Below are 23716 nucleotides of genomic sequence, written 5' to 3'. Positions count from 1 at the left end.
AACATATGAAAACAACCTCCCCTCATTTATGGCACAGCATTAACTTGTGATAAAGCTGTGCAGAGCACAAAAAAAAAAACAGAATAGGAGTTTTTAATCAGAGACATGCAAAGACTCTTTACCAAAAAACATTTTCTCCTTGTAATTGTTATAAACAGTACAGCAATATCCAGAGCCGGTATCTAGTACTGATGAGGACGATGCACAAAAAACATCCTGTTCTAACATACAACACACAATAAGTGCCGTCAGTGGGTGAAATATTTTAAATTTTAAAAGCAAAAAAGATACTTACCGACAAATCCTGGACCGAAATTTGGAGGATTGGGTCTAATCATTTGTGGTGCTATGTTTCCATCCTGAAAACAAGACAATTTCTTGTTAAAGTACTACACCATGATAAAAATGTAATACAGAAAGATGCTAAATGATTTTATGAATTTCTAAACAATTTATAAATATCCAAGATGTTGCTTGCAAACCAAAGCTAGCTTTGTCTGGAAAAGACCATACCTGTGGGACAGAAGGGGGAGCAACGTTCTGAGCTTCCATCAGCGGTGTGCCTGGGGCCTGCTGTCCCACGAAGGGAAATCTAAAAGACAGGTATGTATGGTGCATGCTTAAATTCAGAAGTTCAACAACGAAATGTCAGTTTATCATTACAAAGTTAATGGAAATGGAGATAAAAGATAAAAAAAAGATACATAAAAGCTACTAAAATTGTGGAAATTATTTTTATTCAAGTAAAACACTTGCTCAGCACAGGCAAAATATAAAGAACACTTTGCATTCTCTCAAAGAATGCAAAGTGTTCTATAAATGAAAGAGGTAGAGAGGCATTGACATCTCCAGTGGTGCCTTCCTCCCCACCAGTTTTGGCAATGGTTCTTAGGCTTTCCTATTCCTCCAGGAAGCCTGTGACTGCAGTAAACTGCTCAAACATTGACAGCCAGCAGGAAATGCTCTGAAATATTTAAGTGGGAACAATAAATCTAGGGCCAGAATTCACGGTTAACGCTTAACTGGTAACATATTAAGGCTTTTAAAGTGCTACCTAGGAATATTTGACACTATAGATGCTACCCATTATAAGAAGAAACCTTTTGAGTTTTATACTGCATACTATGCCAGGAAAATGATCTTACTTCAGTGGAAAAAGCCCAATTTCTCAACTGTGGCAGACTATAGTGAATGCAGCCCTACCATTATATAAAGTAACATACTTGAGATGCAACTGCCCAAAGAAATTCATAAATATCTGGGTGGAATGGGTTGAAGTGAGAAAAATTACCCTATGATAAGACCGCTTTAGGACTGCCTTCGCTAAGCTTTGAAACTTTTTACTGTGTTCACTGTTTTTGACAGAGAAAAAGTACTACTGCTGTCTGTATTGTCTTATCAAACCTATTAAAGCTTTCTCAAAAAAAAAAAAAAAAAAGGATAGCTTTGGGTACCATCATTTCATGGGCGCACAATTTTAGGGCTTGCTATGTTAGGTATTCATTTTCTCAACACAACCTCCTTTTACTAAAACCTACTTATTGAAAACGTGTTTACAACATAGAAATTTGCAACTGCCAAAATGTTATTCTACAATAATAGCAGAAAATATATAATTGTTTGGGGGTTTAAAGTTTATAACAAAAATCAGTACTTTAATGTTTGTGAAAAAAATTAAAATAAATTAAAAGTGGTTAAAAGAAACACCGTTATTTAAAGCTATGATTTGTATGCCAATGTTTCTATTTTAGCATATACAATAGCCATGTGATTATACCTGTTTATGACCATTGGTGACATCCCCATGGTATTCACCATTACTTTGTTGATGCCTTTCAGAGCCACCATTTTTGCCTTCATTATAGGATCAGTGATTGCGTCAAAATCTGAAATAACCATTAACAAATGTCAGTATACAGTACATACACGTTTTTATATATAACAGATTAATACAATGAATGTAATAAATACATGATTAATTAGTGCATAAGCATTTCAACACTAATAAGCAGTACAAATTGACTTCACAATATAAGTGTTGGTGGAAACTGCAGGTCCTTGCCACATGTGCATGCAGTTGTTGAAAAACCTGCAATCAACTGCAGTGGACAAAGGCAAGTCCATCATATCAACTTCAACATGAAAAAGAATCATCCACAAAATAAGTCTTAACATAAGCGGTTTCACACTTAAGCCCAGTTCACATGTATCGAAAGGTGGCCGATTTAGCAGGTCTTCAACTTAAGAGATTCTACATTTAAGTGGTTGTAAACCCCTTTTATGAAATTTAACCTAAGCACATATGTCTGTAGTGTTTACTTATCTCTCTCCAAAGCTCTAAGTGCCGTTTCTCTCTGCTACTCAGTTCCTCTGTTATCAGCAGAGTCACTTCTGACAAGTTCTCTAAAACAAGATAAAAGTAGCTAAAAATTTGTGTTGGGGAGGGAGCTTGGAGGGAGATAAGCAGGGAGCTTGTCTATTCATAATACAGTTCTGCATGTTCCTTCGTTTCTCTGTCTATTCTCCAATAAACTCTTACACAGTGCAAGTGCAGACACCTCACCTACTGCTAAAAGAGGAAGAGAGATTTCGAACAGGAGCTCCAATTTTCAAAGAGTGTAGAGAATTTGTTTCATCTCTGTTTATCATCTGAGGCTATTCACTGGGTATAGAAGAGTTTTTACAAAAACTTTTAGTCTCAGAAATCTTCCATTAACCTCCCTGGCGGTATGATTATGTCTGATTTTTGATGCTAAAGCGGTACATTGTTTTGCATGGAAATTTGGCGTTTTACATTGTAGGCCTGTAATGGTTAGGAATAACTCACTAAAATCTGTCTAAACAAGAGTCCAGTAGACATCCCAAGTACAATACATTTTGAAACAAAATAATCATAAATCATAATATATTATAACATAATATTATAATGTACTATATTATATTACTATAAATAACAAATATAATAAAATGTATTCAATAATGTAATAAAAAACACTGAAATTTGCTCAGTTGCAGAATTGTCACCGTCGTTACTTTCAGTGTTTGATGAAGCATTTCCCCACAAATCACTATCGCTCAATTCTGCAAGTGATTCTAATTTACTATCGCTGTTTTCTAGTTGGTCTAAAAACGCTTTTGACTAAAAGGGCCACTTTTCGTTGCCACAGACATTCTCAAGTTTCCAGGCAGAAAGAACAGTATATAAAATTATAAAACTGCATACTGGATGCAGCACTAGGGACAAAAAGGGAGGTGAAATTATTTGGTACAATAATATAATCTGTAAAAATACAGTGTACTGTATGTATTATGCTTTTTTTCACTTTTTGAATTTTGCCCCGCTCTGTCCCCTTGTTTTGCGACGCTCGCAGGGAACGGAGCCCAGCACAGTGATAGATTGAGCGGAAAGTACACAGCCCGCACACACAGCGCGAGACATCGCAGGATCCTGGGACAAGGTAAGTAACTTCGCCTGGATCCTGCGATGCAATCCAAAATGTAGCTCTGGGTTACCGCTATTGGCAATGAAAATACACCCCGAGGCTCACATTTGGGATTACCACTAGGGAGGGTAAAGTGATTGTAAAGTATCATTTATTTAAAAATAACAAACATGTTAATACTTACTTGCTCTGTGCAGTGAATTTGCACAGAGCAGCCTGGACCCTCCTCTTCTTGGGTCCCTCATTGCTGCTCCTGGCCCCTTCCTCCTGTCGAGGGCCCCCACAGCAAGCAGCTTACTATGAGGGCATCCGAGCCGAGCTGCAGCTCTGTGTGTCCATTCAGATACAGAGCTGAGGTTCGGCCCTGCACCCTCTCTCTCCTGATTGGCTGACTTTGATTGACAGTAGCGGGAGCCAATGGTCAATCAGGAGTGAGAGTCCCGGATGTTTGAGGGACTCGTGGACATCGCTGGATCGAGATGGGGCTCAGGTAAGTAACAGGGGGCTGCTGCACAAAGGTTTTTTTATCTTAATGCATCAAATTCATTAAGATAAAAAACCTTCTGCATTGACAACCCCTTGAAGGTCTGCATGTTATATCGTTTGAATACTATATCATAGAGATATTATTTATCATTGTAAAAGAACATATTCCACACACTTTCCACTTTATTTTTTTCCCAGGAAACACAAAAAATTGCTTAAAAAAAATACCTATTTTTCTTTCCTGACTATCCCATCTCTAATTAAGAGTGTGGCACAAATATTCCATTACATAAATAAATAATGTGGAAGCCCATTATCAGTTTAACCACTTGCTTACTGGGCACATATACCCCCTTCCTGCCCAGGCGAAATTTCAGCTTTCAGCACTGCGACGCTTTAAATTAAAATTGCGCGGTCGTGCGACGTGCCTCCCAAACAAAATTGACGTCCTTTTTTCCCCACAAATAGAGCTTTCTTTTGCTGGTATTTGATCACCTCTGCGGTTTTTATTTTTTGCGCTATAAACAAAAAAAAAGCGACAATTTTGGGAAAAAAAACACAATATTTTTTACTTTTTGCTATAATAAATATCCCATTTTTTTTTATATATTTTTTTGTTCTCAGTTAAGGCAGATATTCTACATATTTTTGGTAAAAAAAAAAAAAAAAAAAAGGATTTTTGTACTCACCGTAAAATCCATTTCTCTGAGTTCATAGACGGACACAGCCTTCATTGACCTTAGGGTTATGCTTCTTCCTACCAGGAGATTTAGGCAGAATTCTACAGCACTTAAGGTGTTAAAAACTTTCCTTCATGCCGCTCCTCCCAGGGGGCGTGGCTCCCCCAGGCATAACCCCCACTCTGCTCTAGCAGCTTCAGTTCGTAACAAGCAGTACAAACCAAGGAGGGGTGGGTGCTGTGTCCGTCTATGAACTCAGAGAAATGGATTTTACGGTGAGTACAAAAATCCTTTTTTCTCTTTCGTTCATAGACGGACACAGCCTTCATTGACCTTAGGGACGTCCCCAAGCAGTGTCAAAAAAAAATTCGAGGGGTGGGAAAATAACACAGCAAAAACAGGTTACACCCCAAACAAAACTCAGTTACTCAACGGAGGAACTCCAACCGTAAACTGCCGCCTGTAACACCCTGCGGCCGAAGGAGGCATCAGAAGATGCACTCACATGCACCTTTAAGACTTAGAAAAAGTGTGGAACGACGACCAGGTCGCTGCCATACACCCCTGTAACACAGAGGCATGATGTCAGAAAGCCCAAGAGGCCCCGATCGCCCTGGTCGAATGCGCCGTAACCTAAAAGGGAGGCGCCTGCCCCTTCAGGGCATAGGCCTGAAGCACAATCCGTCGGATCCACCCCGGAAAAAGGTGGCCGACGAGACTACCAGGCCCCCTGGTAGAACCAGCCAGCGACACGAACAGTGAGACCGACTTCCGGAACGGAATCGTAGCAGATAAGTACATACGTAGGGCCCGAATCACATCCAGAGGATGTAAAAGTGGCCACCTCCCTCCATTTCGGCCAAGGACATAAGGATGGAAGAACAATGTCCACACCAACGTGAAAAGCCGAAACCACCTTGGGGAGAAAAGACGGCTGCGCCGCAGCACCACCTCATCCTTATGGATGACCAAGCAGGGAGCCATGCAAGACAAGGCCTCCAGTTCAGACAAACACTAGTCTGATCGAGGTAATTGCTACCAGAAAAAATCACAGTGGAAATGCCCACGACGAGCCACGGCCACGTGACAACGCAGACCTTCCTGGGCTAGAACCCAGAGTCAAATGCCTGAAGGGCAGGTACTCTAGCACTTGAGCTAAACCTGCTCCCGTCTCGTGACAGTCAACAAAAAACCTCCCGAATGTCCACAAAGGGAGCATCCAGAAGAACCAAAAGGACTAAATACAAGTCCCATGGGGGTAGTGGAGGGGCCATATGCCAGACCCCCAGAACAGACGTACGCACCAAGGAGTGAGACGCCAAGGCTCATTGAAAGTAACAGCCAGAGCAGAAAACTGAATCCCAACTGTACGTAAGGCGAGAGCCTGATCCACTCCCTGCTGTAAAAAAACAGCAGAATCCTGGATACCACGTACGTACGTACGTACGTACGTACGTACTAGGGTGCCATTTCATCTCCTCACCAGAGATGCAGGCCCTCCACGTATGATGTAAATCCTACGTGAGGTAGACTACCGTGCCGGCAGCACGGTCGAGACCACCGAGCCCAATAGGCCTCGGGCCTTCAGCCCCAGGCTCTCAACAGCCACGTCGCTAAGCCAGTGGCTGTAAAAACAGGGTGGAAGATCGGACCCTGTAACAGAAGATCAACCCCCAGGGGAAAATGCTAGGGGGCGTCAGCCACCAGACGCACCAGGTCCGCGTACCAGGAGCGACGCGGCCAATCTGGGGCAATCCGAATTGATAAATACCCTCGGCTTCCACTCTGCGCAGCAGGCGAGGAAGAAGCTACCGAGGAGGGAAGGTGTAAAGCAGGCGATAGCGACCCCAAGGAGCCACCAACGCGCCTGACGCGTCAGCCCACGGGTCCCGTGACCTGGCCAAAAAACATGGCACCTTCCGGTTGAGGCGGGACACTAGAAGGACCACGCCTGGAGTGCCCCACTTTCGGCACATATACTGAAAAACCCCTACGGGTGGAGAGACCACTCTCCGTGGTCAAGCACAATCCGACTTAGGCGTCGGCTTGCCAATTCCGTACTCCCGGAATGTACACGGCCAATAGAGCCGGAACGGACCCTTCGGCCCACCAAAGTATGTGCGCGACCCTCGTCGCTGCAACAGAGCTCTGTGTGCCTCCCTGAAGGTCAACGTACGCCACAGCGTTGACGGACAGGGTCCCGAATGGTCGGCCCTGTAGATCCAGGGACCCCCAGGCAAGGCAAAGCTCGATTCAGAACAATGATTGGTAGGTGGGTCGCCACCTGAGTCCAGCACCCCAGGGCTGACTGGGTGCCCCAAAAACCCCTCCCACAACCGGAGAGGCTGGCATCCGTCGCGACCACTGTCCAGTGGCTTGGCCGAAACGACTTCCCGGCCCGAAGCACCGGAAAACATCAGCCACCACACCAGGGACTAGATGACTCATCCGAACCTGGTAATCCAGAGATGACGGAAGCTAGTCCCCACGTGACAACAGGTCCTCCAGTAGCACCCTGGCGTGGAATTGGGCATACGGAACCGCCTCGAAAGAGGCCACCGTCAGATCCAGAACCCTCAAGCAGAATCGCGGAGATGACCACCACTAGGTCGACAACTGCTGCCCAGCAGATTGCAGAGTCTTAAATTTTTCCGTTAGGAGAACAAAACTCCCGCCCCGGCGGAATCCAGGACTAGTCCCAGGAATTCCAGTCCCAGACGGGACCAACACTGACTTCTGGACAAAACAGAAGCCAGCCAAACTTCCTGGAGAGTCTGACACGTGATAGACACGGCTCCACAAATGCAGAGTTCTCAGAAGCTCGTAGGAGAATGTCGCCCAGACACCCCACGATAAACCCCCGCTGACACAGCCGGGCCAGTATCGGGACGAGCACCCCGGTAAAAACCTGTGGTGTCGACACCAAGTCGAGCGGGAGGGCCACAAAAAGAAAAAAGTCCTCCCTGACCGCAAAGCCCAGAATCTCTGGTGCTTAGAGCATATGGGAACATGCAGGTATGCGTTCATGACATCCAAGGACGCCAGAAAAAAATTCCCATCCTGAAATTTTGTACTTCACAAAAAAACAAACGAGGGCCCTGAGGCCCAGGATTGGACGGACCCCGTCCACCATGGGGATTACCAACAGATTGGAGTATTACCCCTGAGACCGTTCCATTGAGGGAACTGGCACCATCACTCCCCCGATCCGAAGATCCTGGACAGAACCAACCAGCGAACCGGAGGAAGCCAGAGGACGGAGGAAAAAATCTGTTAGGCAGCCAAGAGAGAAAATCTATCTTGCACCACGAGAAAACCTCGCAAAGCCAACGGTCGGAAAGAAGAGGCCTCAACCGAGCCGCAAAATCACAAAGCCAGCCCACCACCCGACACGGGCGGGGGCAGACCTACATGCGGAAGCAATACCGTCCGCAGGCCCATAAGGCACGTGGTGCCAGGCGCGTCACAGCCCCGCAGCGGGGGCCTTAGCACCCTGCAGAATACCCCCCGTGCTGGGCGCACGAACTGCTCGGGAGAGGAGGGCCCTCGCCGACGGCGAGGCTCCTTGCCCTTCCTAGCAGAGGAAGCAGCGTACTCTTACCACCCGTGGCATCCCTAGGGGTGCCAACCCGGGAGGCCCAAAAAGCCGCCCACCCCTAAAGGGGTGAGTCCACCAAGGACCCTTTGAGGATCGGTCCGAAGACCAGCATGTAAGCCACACGAGGCGGCGCAAACACCCCCACACAGGCGGAGGCCCTGGAAAGCAAGGGAAGCGCATCCAGGACCGACTCACAGACGAACTACAGACCCTGAACCAAACGTTCAGCTAGGTCCTTACAGGGCTCAGCAGCATCTTGTGCCCCCAGCTCCTGCAGCAGGAGCTACAGCCCTCTAGTCAGAGTCTGTGACACCAGAGACCGAGTCAAGACCGGTCTCAGCGGGGTACCCACAGGCAGGAGCCCCTTCCACGGGCAACGTGGCGGCTTTGCTCCATCCGGACACTGTAGGGTCCACAGGAGGAGAGACCCACCTACTTACAAAGGGGTCGCAAAGCATTCAGGGACTGCAAAAAATATATATATATATATATATATATATATATATACACTGCGGTGTAACATAAAAAGTCCAAATAAGGAACACAGTTGCAGTGCGCTGCGTTTTTGCGGAACCCAAAAGGGACCGGTACAACTGGTACCTCCGCCAAAACCACAAACCGTCTAGTTACTGAGCTATAAGCTCTAACCGCAGAAAATAAGAGCTCCAACAAATTCCTTGGTCGCGTGGGTTTCTATAGCCCGCATCCACTGACACCACAGAACCAGACGCAATAGCCGGGCATAGTATAATGTCAGCGGCATCCCCCGAAGCAGGCTCAGGGAGGGGGCGCTTTTTTACCCCCCAACCAGGCACTAGCTGCTTCAGAAATAACACTCCCTCAACAGAAGTGGCAGGGGGAGGGGCATCAAGGGTTAACTCAGGCCTTAGTGGGGAGGATAGTACCTAGTACAGGCTCCAGGGCATCCCACCACCGAGTTACCCAAACTGCTAAGCAGAGAACCACCCACGGTCACCTCCCGGCTGTTCTAGCTCTATTCTGAGCATGAGGGCCCCCAGGGAACTCACCACCCCGCCTGGTGCATCGCGCTGAGAGGAGCCTGATGATGTGCTGAGAAGCCGGCTGCGCTGCTGACAGTCCCCACGGAGAGATTCGCGGTCTCTCCGAGCGCTAAAACGGCCACACGAGGACAATCGAAAATTAAAGATGGCCGCCGTAATGCAAAAAAACTGCCAAGGACCACAAGAAAATGGCCGCCGAGATATACAAGGCGCGACTACGGCAAAATGGCGGCCGTGGCGCACTTTTCAAAAAAATTTTTTTTTTTTTTTTTTTTTTAAAACAGACAGCCAGCAGCCACAGCAGCATAGTAAAACAGCACACAAGTCCCGCAGAGAACACTACAGCCCCCTGCAGTGAACACACACAGCCCCAGCTAACACACAGGCCCCGGTGATAATAAAGAGACCCCAGAAAAAACCCCCCTCACAGCCGCTACCCAAAAGGGAAGGAAGGAGAGGAATAAGGGAGAGAGGAAAGCAGGGCGAACCCTCAGTCGACCTCCCCAGGGAAAATTCCAGCCAGACCACTTACCTGAGCAAGGGTCACTACTTACCTGTCCTGCGACTACCGGCTGGAGGTATCCCAGACAGAACCAACGTCCGCTAAACGGCATGGCTGTCGGCCAGACACACTGTGACAAGGCCATAAAGACCGGTCATATGTGTGCCCTAGAACCGAAGTTCCCCGGCCGCCCCTGGAGCAAAGGGGCCTGTCGTGGACGTCCCAAAGCTGAGCTGAGGGCCGGCACACGCTCGAAGGCCGAACCTGGGGGGACTACAAGGGTCGAGGACCCAGCCTGTCACCCAGTCGGCTGTTGATAGAAGAATCGCAGGATTCAAAAATGCAGGAACAAAATAATAAAAAGCGAGAAAAATCGCAAGAAAAATCGCAAGAAAATTGCAAGAAAAACTCCAGAGTCCAGGACTCCAGAGAGAGCCTGACTCTCCTGTCAGTTAGGCAGAAACAAACTGAAGCTGCTAGAGCAGAGTGGGGGTTATGCCTGGGGGAGCCACGCCCCCTGGGAGGAGCGGCATGAAGGAAAGTTTTTAACACCTTAAGTGCTGTAGAATTCTGCCTAAATCTCCTGGTAGGAAGAAGCATAACCCTAAGGTCAATGAAGGCTGTGTCCGTCTATGAACGAAAGAGAAAAAAAAATCGCAATAAGCGTATAGTGATTGGTTTGCGCAAAAGTTATAGTGACTACAAAATAGGGGATAGAATTCTGACATTTTTTTTATATTATTATTTTTTTTACTAGTAATACGGCGATCTGCGAATTTTGTCAGGACTGCGATATTGCGGCGGACACATCGGACACTTTTGACACATTTTTGGGACCATTCACATTTATACTGCGATCAGTGCTATAAAAATGCATTGATTACTGTATAAATGTGACTGACAGGGAAGGGGTTAACACTAGGGGGCGAGGAAGGAGTTAAATGTGTATCCTAGGTGTGTTCTTTGTGTGGAGGGGGGGTGACTGGGGGAGGTGACCGATGCTGTGTCCCTATGTACAAGGGACACAACATCTGTCTCCTCTCCCTGACAGGACGTCATATGACGTCCTCCTGGATTTACAGAGCCACCGTGAGGCCGTCTTTTGACTATGGCCCAGGGCTCAAGTAGTTAAAGAAAATAATGCATTACCCAGATAAAACACTGGAAATGTTTTGTTCTGTGAGATCAAGCCACACCTTTTTTTTTTCCTGTTTTGCACAGATTTGGAAGTATTACATTTATTTTAGGCTATTTCCCTATTCCCACCTACATGTGACCCTATTGCCACCTACTACAAGCTGTGAACCCATCTTTAACTAAAGCTACAACAGGGAAAGGCCTAAAGTGCTTGTGTGCAACAGCCTTACAAATTGAATTGACAGATTGCTTTTGGTGGCACCCAAGAATCACTAAATGGAACACAAGGTTGGTGCCTTGGATGGTTGGAAGTGCCTGCTAGTTTATACAATTAGAACAAGGTATATTAACACAAAAAGCATAAAAATAAATTACAAACTGCCAGCATCTCTACATACCAATGTTGGGGAAAAAAGGCTCTGAACGCTGGCGGATCATAGCTTGCATCTGCCTCTGCTGTTGCTGCTCTTGTCTTTCTTGATCGAGAAGGTCTTGCAATAAGAGAGGCTGTTCTTCCAGAAGGAGTGGTCTCTCTCGACTCTGTTGAAGCATTAATTGTTGTGCAGTTTGCATACCAGAAGGGCATTGATTTAAGGGGTCTCCTGGAACAAAATTATGGCCACTTTGCTGACCCGGGAAAAATTCAGAGTTTGATGGGGACTCCTGAGCAAAGCCTTGGTTAGGTCTTGGTCCCATACTTTGATTTAAAGGTGGCTCTATCACTTGATTAGAAGCAGTTATTAAACTCTGAGAAATAACTGGCACCGAATTAGGCTGAGATACAGTTATGATCCCTGGTGGAGAGTCTAATTTATCCAGCTCTGAACTCTCACTGGTTAACAAGTTGGTAAGCATTGGAACAGATTCCGGCATGCCACAAGCACTTGCAGCATCTGGAGCAGGCAGCGGCACTGGGTCACTAGGATGTTCAGATATAGGCACATTCTCTCTCTCACTTTTTTCTGACTGGTCACTGTTAGTTGATGGTGCTGAGACAACATCTTTTGGTTGCTCAGGTGCAGTAGAGGCTACTGCTACTTCAGATTTAACATCTAATGCTTTATCTGTTGGTGACTGTAATACCGGTTTCATTTCGCTGTCAACAGTTGTAGCCGTCTCTGACAAAGCAGGTCCAGGAGAAGATATTTTAGCAATTTCTTCACCACTTTTTTCCTCTTCAGGCTTGCATTGCAGTTCCAATTTATCATCAATTGGTACACCGAGATCAAGGTCCTCGTTAAACATATCTTTCTTATCCCCAAGATCAAGCTCTGGATCTGTGTAAGCAATGATATCAAATTTCCCTGATCTTAGGAGATCATCAAGCTGAGGATCATTTGTTTCTAAAGTATCCAGTCCATCAAGGTCATCTCCTTTTGCATCATCTGGGTCCAGGTTTATGTTTTCAAGATCTTCATCATCTAAATCTTTGACTTCAACCCCATCTAAATCTTTTACATCAAGATCTTTTTCAGAAGGATCATCAGGATCCAGCTTTTCATCCAAACCACTGGCATCAGAACTTTCAAGTGGAAGACCTCTTGTTTCTTTCCCCATGTTATCATCAGACAATGATGTATGTAGATAATGCTCATTGGTTTGAGTTTCATCAACTCCATGCATCATAAGAGAGTGCTGCTCTGTAGAAATTAGGTGTTCCAAGCCTGGAGGAACTTGGACATGATTAGACAGACCTGGATGTTGAACTCGCACTTGCTCCATAAGTCTTGGGCCTTGAAATTCTGGCTTTGAAAAATAACTTATATGTCTCTGATGTTGTGCTGATGGGTCCATCATATTAGGTGGTGGCCCTAAAAGAATTCGTGGTCTGCTATCTGGAGGCCTATGGCGGAGCTCAATGTATGCCTGACCTGATATATTATGCTGCTGAACAGGCATTGCCTGTTGAGGAAATTGTGGAGGGAGTCCAGCAGGATTATTTATGTGTGTGCTGCTTAAGGACCGAGACAGCTCCATGGACATGTCTCTTCTCATCTGCTGAGGCATTACAGTAACTTGCATCTGTAAGGGAGGACCCATAAAGGGCTCATGACCAGAGAGAGGACCAGGTCCAGACATGGGATAGACAAATCTGTAAAACAAAATCAGACACCGATATTTTTACAAGAATTATACAAAATGTTAAATTGTATATATTGGAAGACATATTTTATTAAAAATCCTACACATATACGTGGGGGATACTGGAAACATATCTACTGAAAGATACAGAAAATATACCTTACTGAGCATAACATTAATGATAAAGAACAGTAGATTGCAAACTACTTGCTACTTCAAGCAAATTTAAAACCCAGCGCATGCACAATTTAGAGACCAGTAAAAACCCAACTACAGCCAAAATATTTATTTTAGATACAATTTTGGATTGTGGCAGCAATGGTTGAAATTTCTGTTATAATTCAACTGCAGCATTTGATGCTGCCGAGAATTTTGTAGGATTTTAGATGCTGTCTGTATCACCATTGTGCCGCGTACACACGATCGGAATTTCCGACAACAAATGTTGGATGTGAGCTTTTGGTCAGAAATTCCAACCGTGTGTAGGCCCCATCAGACATTTGCTGTTGGAATTTCTGACAAAAAAAATGTAAGAGCTGGTTCTCAAATTTTCCGATAACAAAAGTTCTTGTCCGAAATTCCGATCGCCTGTATGCAATTCAGACGCACAAAAATCCTACGCATGCTCGGAACCATTGAACTTAATTTTTCATGGCTCGTCGTAGTGTTGTACGTCACCGTGTTATGGACGTTTGGAATTTCCGACATTTGTGTGACCGTGTGTATGCAACACAAGTTTGAACCAACATTCCATCGGAAAAAATTCTGAACGTGTGTACGCAGCAAAAGAGATTTCTCCCCTCTCAAATGGGGCATAGATCAATACAATCCTGACAAAGGTTCAAAATATTCCAGACACTAGAAAAGTGTGACTTTATTGCGACGTCTGTGCCAGATATTTCCCCTCAATTTCTGAATGTCTGACCCTCGTCAAATAGACAAGAAGTAAACAGAGATCTACCAAACCAGGACACATGTAGCAAATCAAAAACAAGTTATTGGCAGAGGTTCCAACACACGCGCTTTATCCAAAACCCCCAAAAAAACTGCTTTAGCTAGGGTTTAAAATGAGAGTTGGCGATATGCCTTCCAGTTCTCCTCTGGATTAAATTTTGTAAATTTTGTACTTTCGGAGGCACTGATCTTGAACAAATACGCAGGTCATTAAAATTAAAGTTAGACCTGCATACCCAAGTAACTGTTTGGGGTTAGTAATTTAACATTTTAAAGCAAGAAGAGTTTGAATTGAAAGCCAGGCAACTAACACTGCAGACAATGGCAGTTTATTTTTTATTTTTTTCTACAAGTTACACCCTTTATCAAAGAAGCATGCATTAGTTTAAAGCGGAGCTCCACCCTAAAGTGGAACTCCCGCTGATCGGAAATCCCCCCCCCCCCCATCCGGTGTCACATTTGACACCTTTCAGGGGGAAGCAGATAACTGCGGGCATGACGTCACCTAGCGCCCCCCCCCGTTGTGTTCTGGGAACACTCGGCTCCCAGAACACAGCGGGAGCCAATCGGCAGGCGTAGCGCGACTCGCGTATGCGCCGTAGGGAACCGGGCAGTGAAGCCAGAGATCCCTGATAAATCGCATGTCTGTGGTGGGCAACCGACGAAGGTGACATTTCATAAAACCTTCACTAGAACACTGATCAGTTTAAAGCAGTTGTATATCCACTGACACTTTTTTTTTTCCTACACCTGTAAGGCAAAGGGCATAATGAGCTAGTATGCAAACGCATACTATAAAAACAATAGGTTGAGTCTCCGAACGCTCAAGACAGAAATTAAAGAGCTTGCCTCCTTAATGAAAGCCATTTTGTTAACTCTGCCGCATTCCTGTCTGGGTGTAGCAACAAGTGATAGACTTTTTTGACCACTTTGCGGCCGCATTTTTACTGCTACAGGGCAGCAGCTATGGGTCAGAGCACATATTATATATATATATATATATATATATATATATATATATATATAGTATGTATATATATCTACACACACACACACACACTTGATCCTTCACTTCCAGGTAGCAGGCGCGAACACGTGCTGCCTGGCTCCCGCTGTGATTTTGCACATGCGGGAGCCGATCAGCGGGTAACAGACTTGATGTCCACTGGCACCTGCTGATCAGTTCATAAAGACATGGATGAGCTGTTCTGGGGTGGAGGAACTTGACTGGCCTGGGTCTGTACAGAGTCCTGACTTCAACCCAATAGAACACCCTTCTGGTGAATTAGAGCAGAGACTGTGAGCCAGCACTTCTCGTTCAACATCAGTACCTGACCTCACATATGCGCTTCTGGGAGAATAGCCAAACATTCCCATATGTAGGTAACCTGCCCCAGTGCTAAGTCACTCTTATGCTGGTGCCTAGAAATAAAGAAAAAAAAGCCGAAAAAGAAAACAAAAATGCAGCTACCACAATTAATGATGGTCTTGGCGTGTTCAGATCGAACCTGCCAGGAAGGCGGCACTGCACACCAAACATAGGCAGCATGTGAATGTGCAGCTACCGGTCGGGAAATGCCTCACTGCCAATGACGCCCAAGCCCATCACTAACCACAAATAAGAAATGGTAGGCTGCAGTATACTAAATTTTGTTTTCTGTTTAATTACATTTTAAAGGATGGATTTCTCTACAGGGTATTGTTAAGTACATCTCATACATTAGTACATCTTTAAAGCAAAGAACAAAATGTGTACCTGTGACCAGGAGGTGGTCTCATAGCAATGTTAATATCTCCAGTGAACGGCGGTCTGTTAAACTGGGCATTACCAAGGAATTGAGTACGCTGCTCTTTGGGGAAAGCAGAAAATCGTGGGTGCCCGTTATGACTTATTGAGGCTCTTATATTTCCAGGATAAGGAGGTGGAGGTCTGTTAAAGACCTCATGTTGCCTATGTGGACTTTCTTGCTGCCACTGGGTGGGGTGTGCGCCTTGAGTCATCTGCAATGGATCCGACACCTTCTCAAGTCGAACAGCATTCTTGGTTTGCTGCTGTCTTAGTAGCATCTCCCTCAATTTTTGACGCTGTAAAAGGTTTCAGAATAATTAGTTAAAAAAAAAAAACATGTTTTCATTACTATTAACATACACAATGCATCCCAAAACTTTTTTTTCTTTGTAATGATGTGGTCTATCTAGATTGAAAAATATCACTTTTGGAAGACAAAAAGGGTTGGCTGTTGCCCTACAACTACCAAGATAAATATACAATGAGCAAAACTTTTTTTTCCTTTAAACTGGTTCTAAACAAAAAACTTTTTTTATCCTCTGCATTTAGGTAAGAAACCTTCCAACACCCCATCCCTAAACACTAGAGTCCTCTGATGATCCACCGCTGTGCCTGGGAGTCTCAGAGCAGTGGGAGACATTAGCGCCTGCTTCTGTCAGTAAAAATCTGTGAAGAGAGAGCAGTGGATTTGTCTATGGACACATACAGCCTGACTCGAGTGCACAGGTTCCCCCTCAGCATATAGCTTGCTGAGAAGGTGCTTGGGGAAGAGAAAGAGCGGACAGCGCCAGTTGATGGTCGAAAAAGGAGGTAAGCCACTGCACCATGCAATATCCTTGCACAGAGAAGGCAAGTATAACATCTATTTTTAATTTATTAAAAGCAGTTAGACTCTAAAGTGGTTGTAAACTCTTTCCTATACTGAATTGAACAGCCACAGATGAAACAAACTAACCTAAGTTTTACATGTATTATCTGCTGTCTTCAGCTTTCTAGACACTTTAGAAAGTGCAGATCATGTTACAATACTTGTTTCCTCAATCAGCATGCAGAGCTGGACTGTGAATAGACCAGTTCTATGCTTATCTATCTCTACCCTGAGTGAGCTGCTCTAGAACAGTAAAACAGGTGAAATTACCTAAACAACTTATACTATAAATATATGTCAATACAATTTTAGGGTTTAAAAAAAATCTCATATTATAATGAAGTTTAAATTATAATGGAGTAAAGAAAGATGCATGTACCTGTCTTGCTTTTTCTTCAGATTCTGCCATAGGTAGGTTTAATGAATTCTGAGCATCTGATAAGCCAGGCAATTGTGGCATATTACCAAACTGCTGACCTTGAGGGCTTGCTGCAATATTGGAAGACCCACTAAATGTTTCCTCTGTAAAAGTTCTTTGGTGATCACCAATATCATGGGGATCCCCAAATCCTTCCCCCGTCTGTATATGAGGTGTCCCTGGAGGATGATCATAGGGGTCCTGGTTCGGGCCAGATGACGTATGACTAAAAAAGTCTACTGGGCTTGGGCCTGTTAGTCGGGAATTTTGGGAGTTTCCCTCGGATATTCTGCTAAAAGGGGCTCCCCTGCTTTGTGTATTCTGCAGAAATGACTCTTGGTTGGATATCAACACTGAACGAACCACTGATGAACGATTAAAGTTTTCAGGTCCACTGGGCATTGGAGTTCTTGGTTGCTGAGCATAAGGGTCAGAAAAGACATGCCTGGGCGTTCGATTAGGTTGAGAATAAGAGTCTGTGGGAAGAGGTCTTGGTGTTCCAGGGGGCTGAGAATAAGGGTCTGCAAGTACTGGCTGTGGAGTACTAGGAGGTTGGGAATAGGGATCTAAAGGCATTGGCCTTGGGGTGCCAGGTGGCAAAGCATAGGAATCTGAAGACAATGGCCTTGGGGTTGCAGGTGGCTGAGAGTACTGATCTGAGGGGGCTGGCCTTGGAGTTGCTGGTGGTTGTCCATACAGATCTGAAGGAGCTGGTCGGGGAGTTCCAGGTGGTTGAGAGTAGGGATCTGATGGCGGTGGCCTTGGAGTTGCAGGTTGCTGGGCATATGGATCGGAAGGTACTGGCCTTGGAGTTGCAGGTGACTGAGCATAGATATCGGATGAAATTGGCCTTGGGGTTGAAGGCGGCTGCGAATAAGGATCTAAAGGCATAGGCCTTGGTGTATTAGACAGCTGCACATATGAATCTGAAGGTGCTGGTCTTGGTGTTCCCGGTTGCTGCAAGTATGGATCCATGCTATTCCTTATAGGTGAAGCTGCAAAGGAATCATGGTGTCTCTTATTCATAGATGGCTGAATAAATACATCTCCCATAACTGGCCTGGGAGTAGATGGAGGCTGACTATATGGATCCATTGCTTGCACAGGTGGTCTTGGAGTAGGGGGTTGTTGAAGATAAGGGTCCACTGCTGTAGGTCTTGAGGAGGTCGGTGATTTTAAATATGGGTTATTTGTTGGACGTGGAGTTCCTGGAGGCTGAGCATATGGATCCTGGACATTTGAACGTGACAAAGAGGCTGACTGAGGATCACTATGCTGTCGCATTAGTCTAGGGGGATTTGCAAATGGTTCATTCATAGTACGATTACTATGAGGTGCTTGATTATAAGGATCATGTGAAAAAGTTTCAGCAGGTCTTGGAGTCAAAACATGTCTTTCATATGGGTCTGTAGAAATACGTCGTGGTGTTGTGGGTAGTAAATTGTAAGATTCTTGTGGCGACTGAGGTGGGCGCAAAGGAGTTTTAAAAGGTGCAGGGCTGCCAGGTGAAACACCTGATGTAGGGGTGAGAGGAGGTCTTGAATAGGGATCAACTTTTGTTGGTATTTGTGGTCTTTGATATATTTCAGATCTTGAAGAATGCTTTGTAAAAGAGTCACTGTTTACTGGACCCAGCGAACCATCCATCATCTGGTCTGTGTTGTGAGACAATCTTGAAAGGCCTAATGGCTTAGAAAAGGGATCAGCTGGGACTATGTTCTTTTGAACATCTCCCATCTTTAATAAGGGATCAGTGCTGGAAGGGGATGAACAAGAGTCCCTTATGGGAGATGGCCTAGCATCAGAGGACTCACTCCCAGGTAAGTGTCTAGGAAGACAAATATCCATGGGTGACCCACAGTTCTTTCTGTGAAAATTCTGACTAGTAGGTGGAGGTCTTGGTGTCCCTACCATTTTAGCATAAGGATCAAAGGGAGATGATGGTCTAGAATTTGATGATCCAGGAGAAAACATCTGGGGTGAATGTGGTTGAGGATCCTGCAAGTGCATTCTAGTGGGTGTGGGAGGTGGAGCTTGCGGTTTCAGAAAAACATCATCTGAGAATGATGCAGGTGCTCCAGGCAACGTCTGTTTAGTAAATACATCTTTACCAAAGGTCTGCTGAACTGGGGACACATTGCCACTGTTCTGAGGTGTTAAAGGGCTCTGATTGCCACTGTTTGGAGTATCACTTCCTGACTGACTCAGATGTTGGGAGCCAAACTGCTGCTGCTGCTGCTGCTCATTTTTTACTTGCTCAAGTTTTTGGGTTGCTTCGATCTTCGCCTGCTGTTTGCTTTTCTGACGCATTTGCTGCAATATTAAAAAGAAATCATTACACTGCGGTTTTACACATTGGGGTTACTAAGGCTGGCCATACATTCTACAGTTTTTTTGTACAATTTTCCTTTAGATTTACCAAAACCATATAATAATAGGAGGTCAAACCTAAATACTTGCCCTTGCACAACATAGTTGAAGGTAAATCTAAAGGAAACTGAACAAAAAAATTGAATAATGTATGGCTAGCTTAAGAGATTTTTTTTTAAAGTGTTACTAAACCCACAACAGTAAAAGCAGTCTGTATATATGCAGTAAAGCATGCTTGTTATACTCACTGTGGAACCTAAGGGGTTATTCCTCTGCATTGTGTAAAAAGGCTGTTTGATCCTGTCTTCTCTGATCCTCCCCTTCTTCCAGAGTCCCCAAACCATCTCCGGATAGTACAGAGGCTAGGGGACAAGCTACACATGCTCAGTTTGGTGTGTATTGCTAAAGTTTACTTATTTATTTAATTATTTTCTTGGGACAGTGCATGTGATCAGCACAGGGCTGATCAGCACTGTCCAAACAGAGGGTCAGGGGTCCTGCATCCTCATAGGACAATCAGGGGAGAATGAAAACTCCTCTTACAAGCTTTAACCAGACATTGATAAAAGTCACAAGACTGCTCTAATTACTGATGAGAAAAGGTATTTAGTAGTTTATATTTAATAAAACTATTACATTTCCATGTTCTGTCTAATGTGGGAGACCAGATATAGTGAATGCAGGGTCCGGGGTTTAGTAACACTTTAACTCAGCTAGTGTTGCTTTTAAACTGATGATTATAAATTCCAAAAGTGTGGTTATTTTTCTGCTATTTTCCTGCCTGCTTTAATAAGTTGTGCTTGCCTGCTCACAGACTGTCAAGCACACACCTGTAATTATGATTGCAGTAATGTCAGAATGAAACCGCTTGGATTTTTCAAAATTAAACTCATTTCTGTACCGAAAAGTAAGTTAAAGTGGTTGTAAACCTTTCCATATACCAAATAAAGTTACTGACCTCAGGTGATACACTGAGATGAAACAAATACTTCAACATAAGTTGTACCTATTTGTAGTCTTATGTTCTCTATATACGATCAAATTGCTGAATATTTAAAGCTGGTCTGAGAGATCGGGAAAAAAGGGGGCAGAGAGCTGAAGTTACAGTGAGGAGCGCTCTGAGGGCGGATTGGAGGGAAGGGACACACCTCCCTTCACACAGCTCACAGGAACAGGGCTAAGGCTATCAATCAGCTGAAGAACCCTACCGTCAACTTTTTTTCTCTTGGTGGCAGGGAAACTTGACCAAGTGATTTATGCTGCTAGCAGAGGGACAAAGCAGCAAACAGAAATGACACTTCATTCTCTTAATTGAGACAAGTACACATTATAGAGGGATGAACCTTTTTTCAGATTTCATGTCTGAGGCTTACAACCACTTTAAAGTCCCTTCAGAGGTGTGTGTGTGTGCGTGCAGACTAGGTGCTGGGCCAAAAGAGCACTCCGGGCCTTTCTCAGAACAAAATATTTGGCATGCATTGGCACACTATTATGCCATACTGCTCGTCTGCGGCCTTACAAGAATGTCCAGGATGCAGATCTTGTTTGGGAGCTTAAGATAGAAAAAGCTTAAAGGGGATGTAAAGGTTTGTGTTTTATTTTCTAAATAGGTTCCTTTAAGCTAGTGCATTGTTGGTTCACTTACCTTTTCCTTCCATTTCCCTTCTAAATGTTTTTTTTTTTCATTGTCTGAATTTCTCACTTCCTGTTTTTCCTCAGTAAGGCCCCTTTCACACTGGGGCGGGAGCCGCGGTGGCGGTATAGCGCCGCTAAAAATAGCGGCGCTATACCGTCGTAATTGTCGCGGGATTCGGCCGCTAGCGGTGCGGTATTAACCCCCGCTATCGGACGATAAAGGGTTAATACCGCCCGCAATGTACCGCGGTTTCCAATTGTTTTAAATGAGAAGGAGCGGTATACATACCGCTCCAAAGATGCTGCTTGCAGGAGATTTTTTTCTCTCCTGCCAGCGCATCGCCTCATTCACATTGAGGTTGCTGGGCAGGAGTCTTTCAGGCGGTATAGCAGCGCTATTTTTAGCGCAGTACCGCCTGAAAAACTCCTCAGTGTGAAAGGGGTCTAAGCTACAGCGTCTCCCCGTAGGGATTAGTCCCAAGGGAGGGGGCGAGCACGCTGACTAACCCCCAGCCAGTGCCGTTTGGATGATGGGGGCAAGCTTACTGAGGAGAAACAGGTGAATAATTCAGACAAAGGAAAAAAAAACATTTAGAAGGGAAATCTAAGGAAAAGGTACCGTATATACTAGAGTATAAGTCGAGGTACCCAATTTAAATGTGATTTACTACTGGGAGTATCGCACCAAAAATTACATTTATGTTGCAGGGGATGCCTGAAATCTGACTCGTATCTTAGTGTAAATTAGTAAGCCAATCACACAAGCAGGAAATTCTGTTTCTGGGGGGAGTTCTCTACACATTCTGTGTACAGATTGCATTGCATTTGCAAAAAATTACAATGGCTGCAGATTGAAAAGGGAAGGTAATTTTTAACAACATTCAATTACAATACGACTTGTGTTGCAATTGTATATGCTATATTATTTTTTTATTTGCAATTTGCTTCCCCCCACAAAAGTGGAGTTACCCTTTAAATACATTTGCATTATTTGAGTTGTTACTGGTACATGCTCATTACTGATAAAGCCTTTAAGTTTTTACTTGATCGCTGTATCAGATTATTAGAATGAGCATGCTTTATCACACTATTCTTTGGAAGTAGACAAATTCATTCATACTGCACTTACATATTCATCTAAAACACTATATGGTCCAAAGGTGGTGAACAACTGCAGGAAACATTTGATTCCAAAAGCAGTTTTTTTGGGCAGTAGGTTTCAACCTAAACAACCATTTTTTAATTAATACCAGTGCGATTTCATGCTGTACATTATGCAATGAATAATATTCTGAGACCAAGAATTCTGCTCTTACAAGAATCAAAACACTATACAATTGACTAAAAAAAAACATACATTGTAATTATCCAATCAAACTTGTTCATCACTTTCATACACAAACCAAAAAAAGAAAGCCTGTACCTGTCTATACTTCCACTCCACTTCATGCTCAGACTCTCTCTGCCTTAAGGGATCTTTGAATGGATCAGAATCAATTCGGGTGCTCTGGTCGATGATCTCATGCTGTTGGCGCTTTAACGAGTCATTTGACATTTGCACTTTGTTGATTCGCAGTGCGGCACGGTTATCCCTGGCTTTTTGCTTAAAACAAGAATGAATACCAATATGGTTACAAGGCAAATAAAATCTAGAGGGTTAATTGCAAGTTGAAAAAAGGGTAAATATACTTGGCCCAAGGCCACTTGCCTCCCTAATAACCATGATCCCGGAACGGCCCTGACTATTCAGACATATATGATGTCTTCTACCCCTCTTCTAGTATCCCCACTGCCCCTTTTTCTTTTCTATTTTTCTCTCTTACACTCCACGGCTCTTTCCTCTTGCTCCCCTAAGGGCTGGATACCCTTTCCTTTCTCACCACGGATTGATTCAAACTAACATCTCACCAGCGGAGCTTAGACGCTCACTTCACAGTGGGCATTTGGCGCCTAACTAAGCTCAAAAAATCAATCAATCCACCCCGGCTAAGTTGGTGTTTTTTTTATTATTTTACTGCATTTAAAGAGGTTGTAAACCCCCCCCCCCCCCCCCCCCCCCCCAAAAAAACCTGACAAAGGCATAATGAGCTAGTATTCATCGCATTAGCTCATTATGAAATACATTAGAAGGATGTCCTACAGCGGCACTGGCACACTGCTGACATCTTTCCGGGAGTTAGTTCCGGGTTTACAGGGCTCCTGCACCGTGATTGGCCAGAGCCACAATTACATCACTCCTGCGCATGCACCACCGGTTACGGCACGGGCCCTAAAGAAACGGCACGAGTGGGCTGTTCCTTCAGTGTGCACGTCAAAAACGACTGCAGCAGCGTATATAGTAAATATCTCCTAAACGGTGCAAGTTTAGGAGATATTTACAGTACCTACAGGTAAGGCTTACTATAGGCTTTCCTGTAGGTACAATTAACGAGGAAGCTTGATTACTTCCCTGTCCCCAGAATAAGAAACAGTCTAATATGTACATCACTCCCCTTTTCCTCCTTTCATAATATCCACATAAAGTAGAGCCTGATTGGCTCCTAATACTGGTACCTGTGCATAAAATTAACATGCTGATTGTTTCAGATTGCAGAGAGATGACTTTGTCAAGTGTAATGCCGCATACACACCATCACTTTATGTGATGAAAAAAAACGACATTTTCTGTGAAGTAAGTATGTTTTTGAAACTTCAATTTTCAAAGACGAAATTGCCTACACACCATCTTTTTT

General features: G+C 44.4%; 1 protein-coding gene across 7 annotated transcripts in view; it reads right to left on the bottom strand.

Moving 5' to 3' along the window:
* The window catches only part of KMT2C (lysine methyltransferase 2C), a 310800-nt gene that overhangs the window by 55921 nt on the left and 231163 nt on the right, over positions 1-23716 (bottom strand). For all 7 annotated transcript variants that reach the window (XM_040352734.1, XM_040352731.1, XM_040352735.1 and 4 more), the window contains 7 exons: positions 22408-22587; positions 16941-19292; positions 15661-15989; positions 11267-12960; positions 1778-1886; positions 514-592; positions 296-359 (listed from right to left, as the gene is read on the bottom strand). In XM_040352734.1, coding sequence (XP_040208668.1) covers positions 296-359; positions 514-592; positions 1778-1886; positions 11267-12960; positions 15661-15989; positions 16941-19292; positions 22408-22587 — 4807 coding nt within the window. The remainder of the gene's footprint in view (positions 1-295; positions 360-513; positions 593-1777; positions 1887-11266; positions 12961-15660; positions 15990-16940; positions 19293-22407; positions 22588-23716) is intronic.

The sequence above is a fragment of the Rana temporaria genome, chromosome 5 (assembly GCF_905171775.1).
Source record: "Rana temporaria chromosome 5, aRanTem1.1, whole genome shotgun sequence".
NCBI lineage: Eukaryota > Metazoa > Chordata > Amphibia > Anura > Ranidae > Rana > Rana temporaria.
The sequence above is the reverse complement of the archived record's forward strand: the minus strand, read 5'-3'. Positions and strand labels throughout refer to the sequence as shown.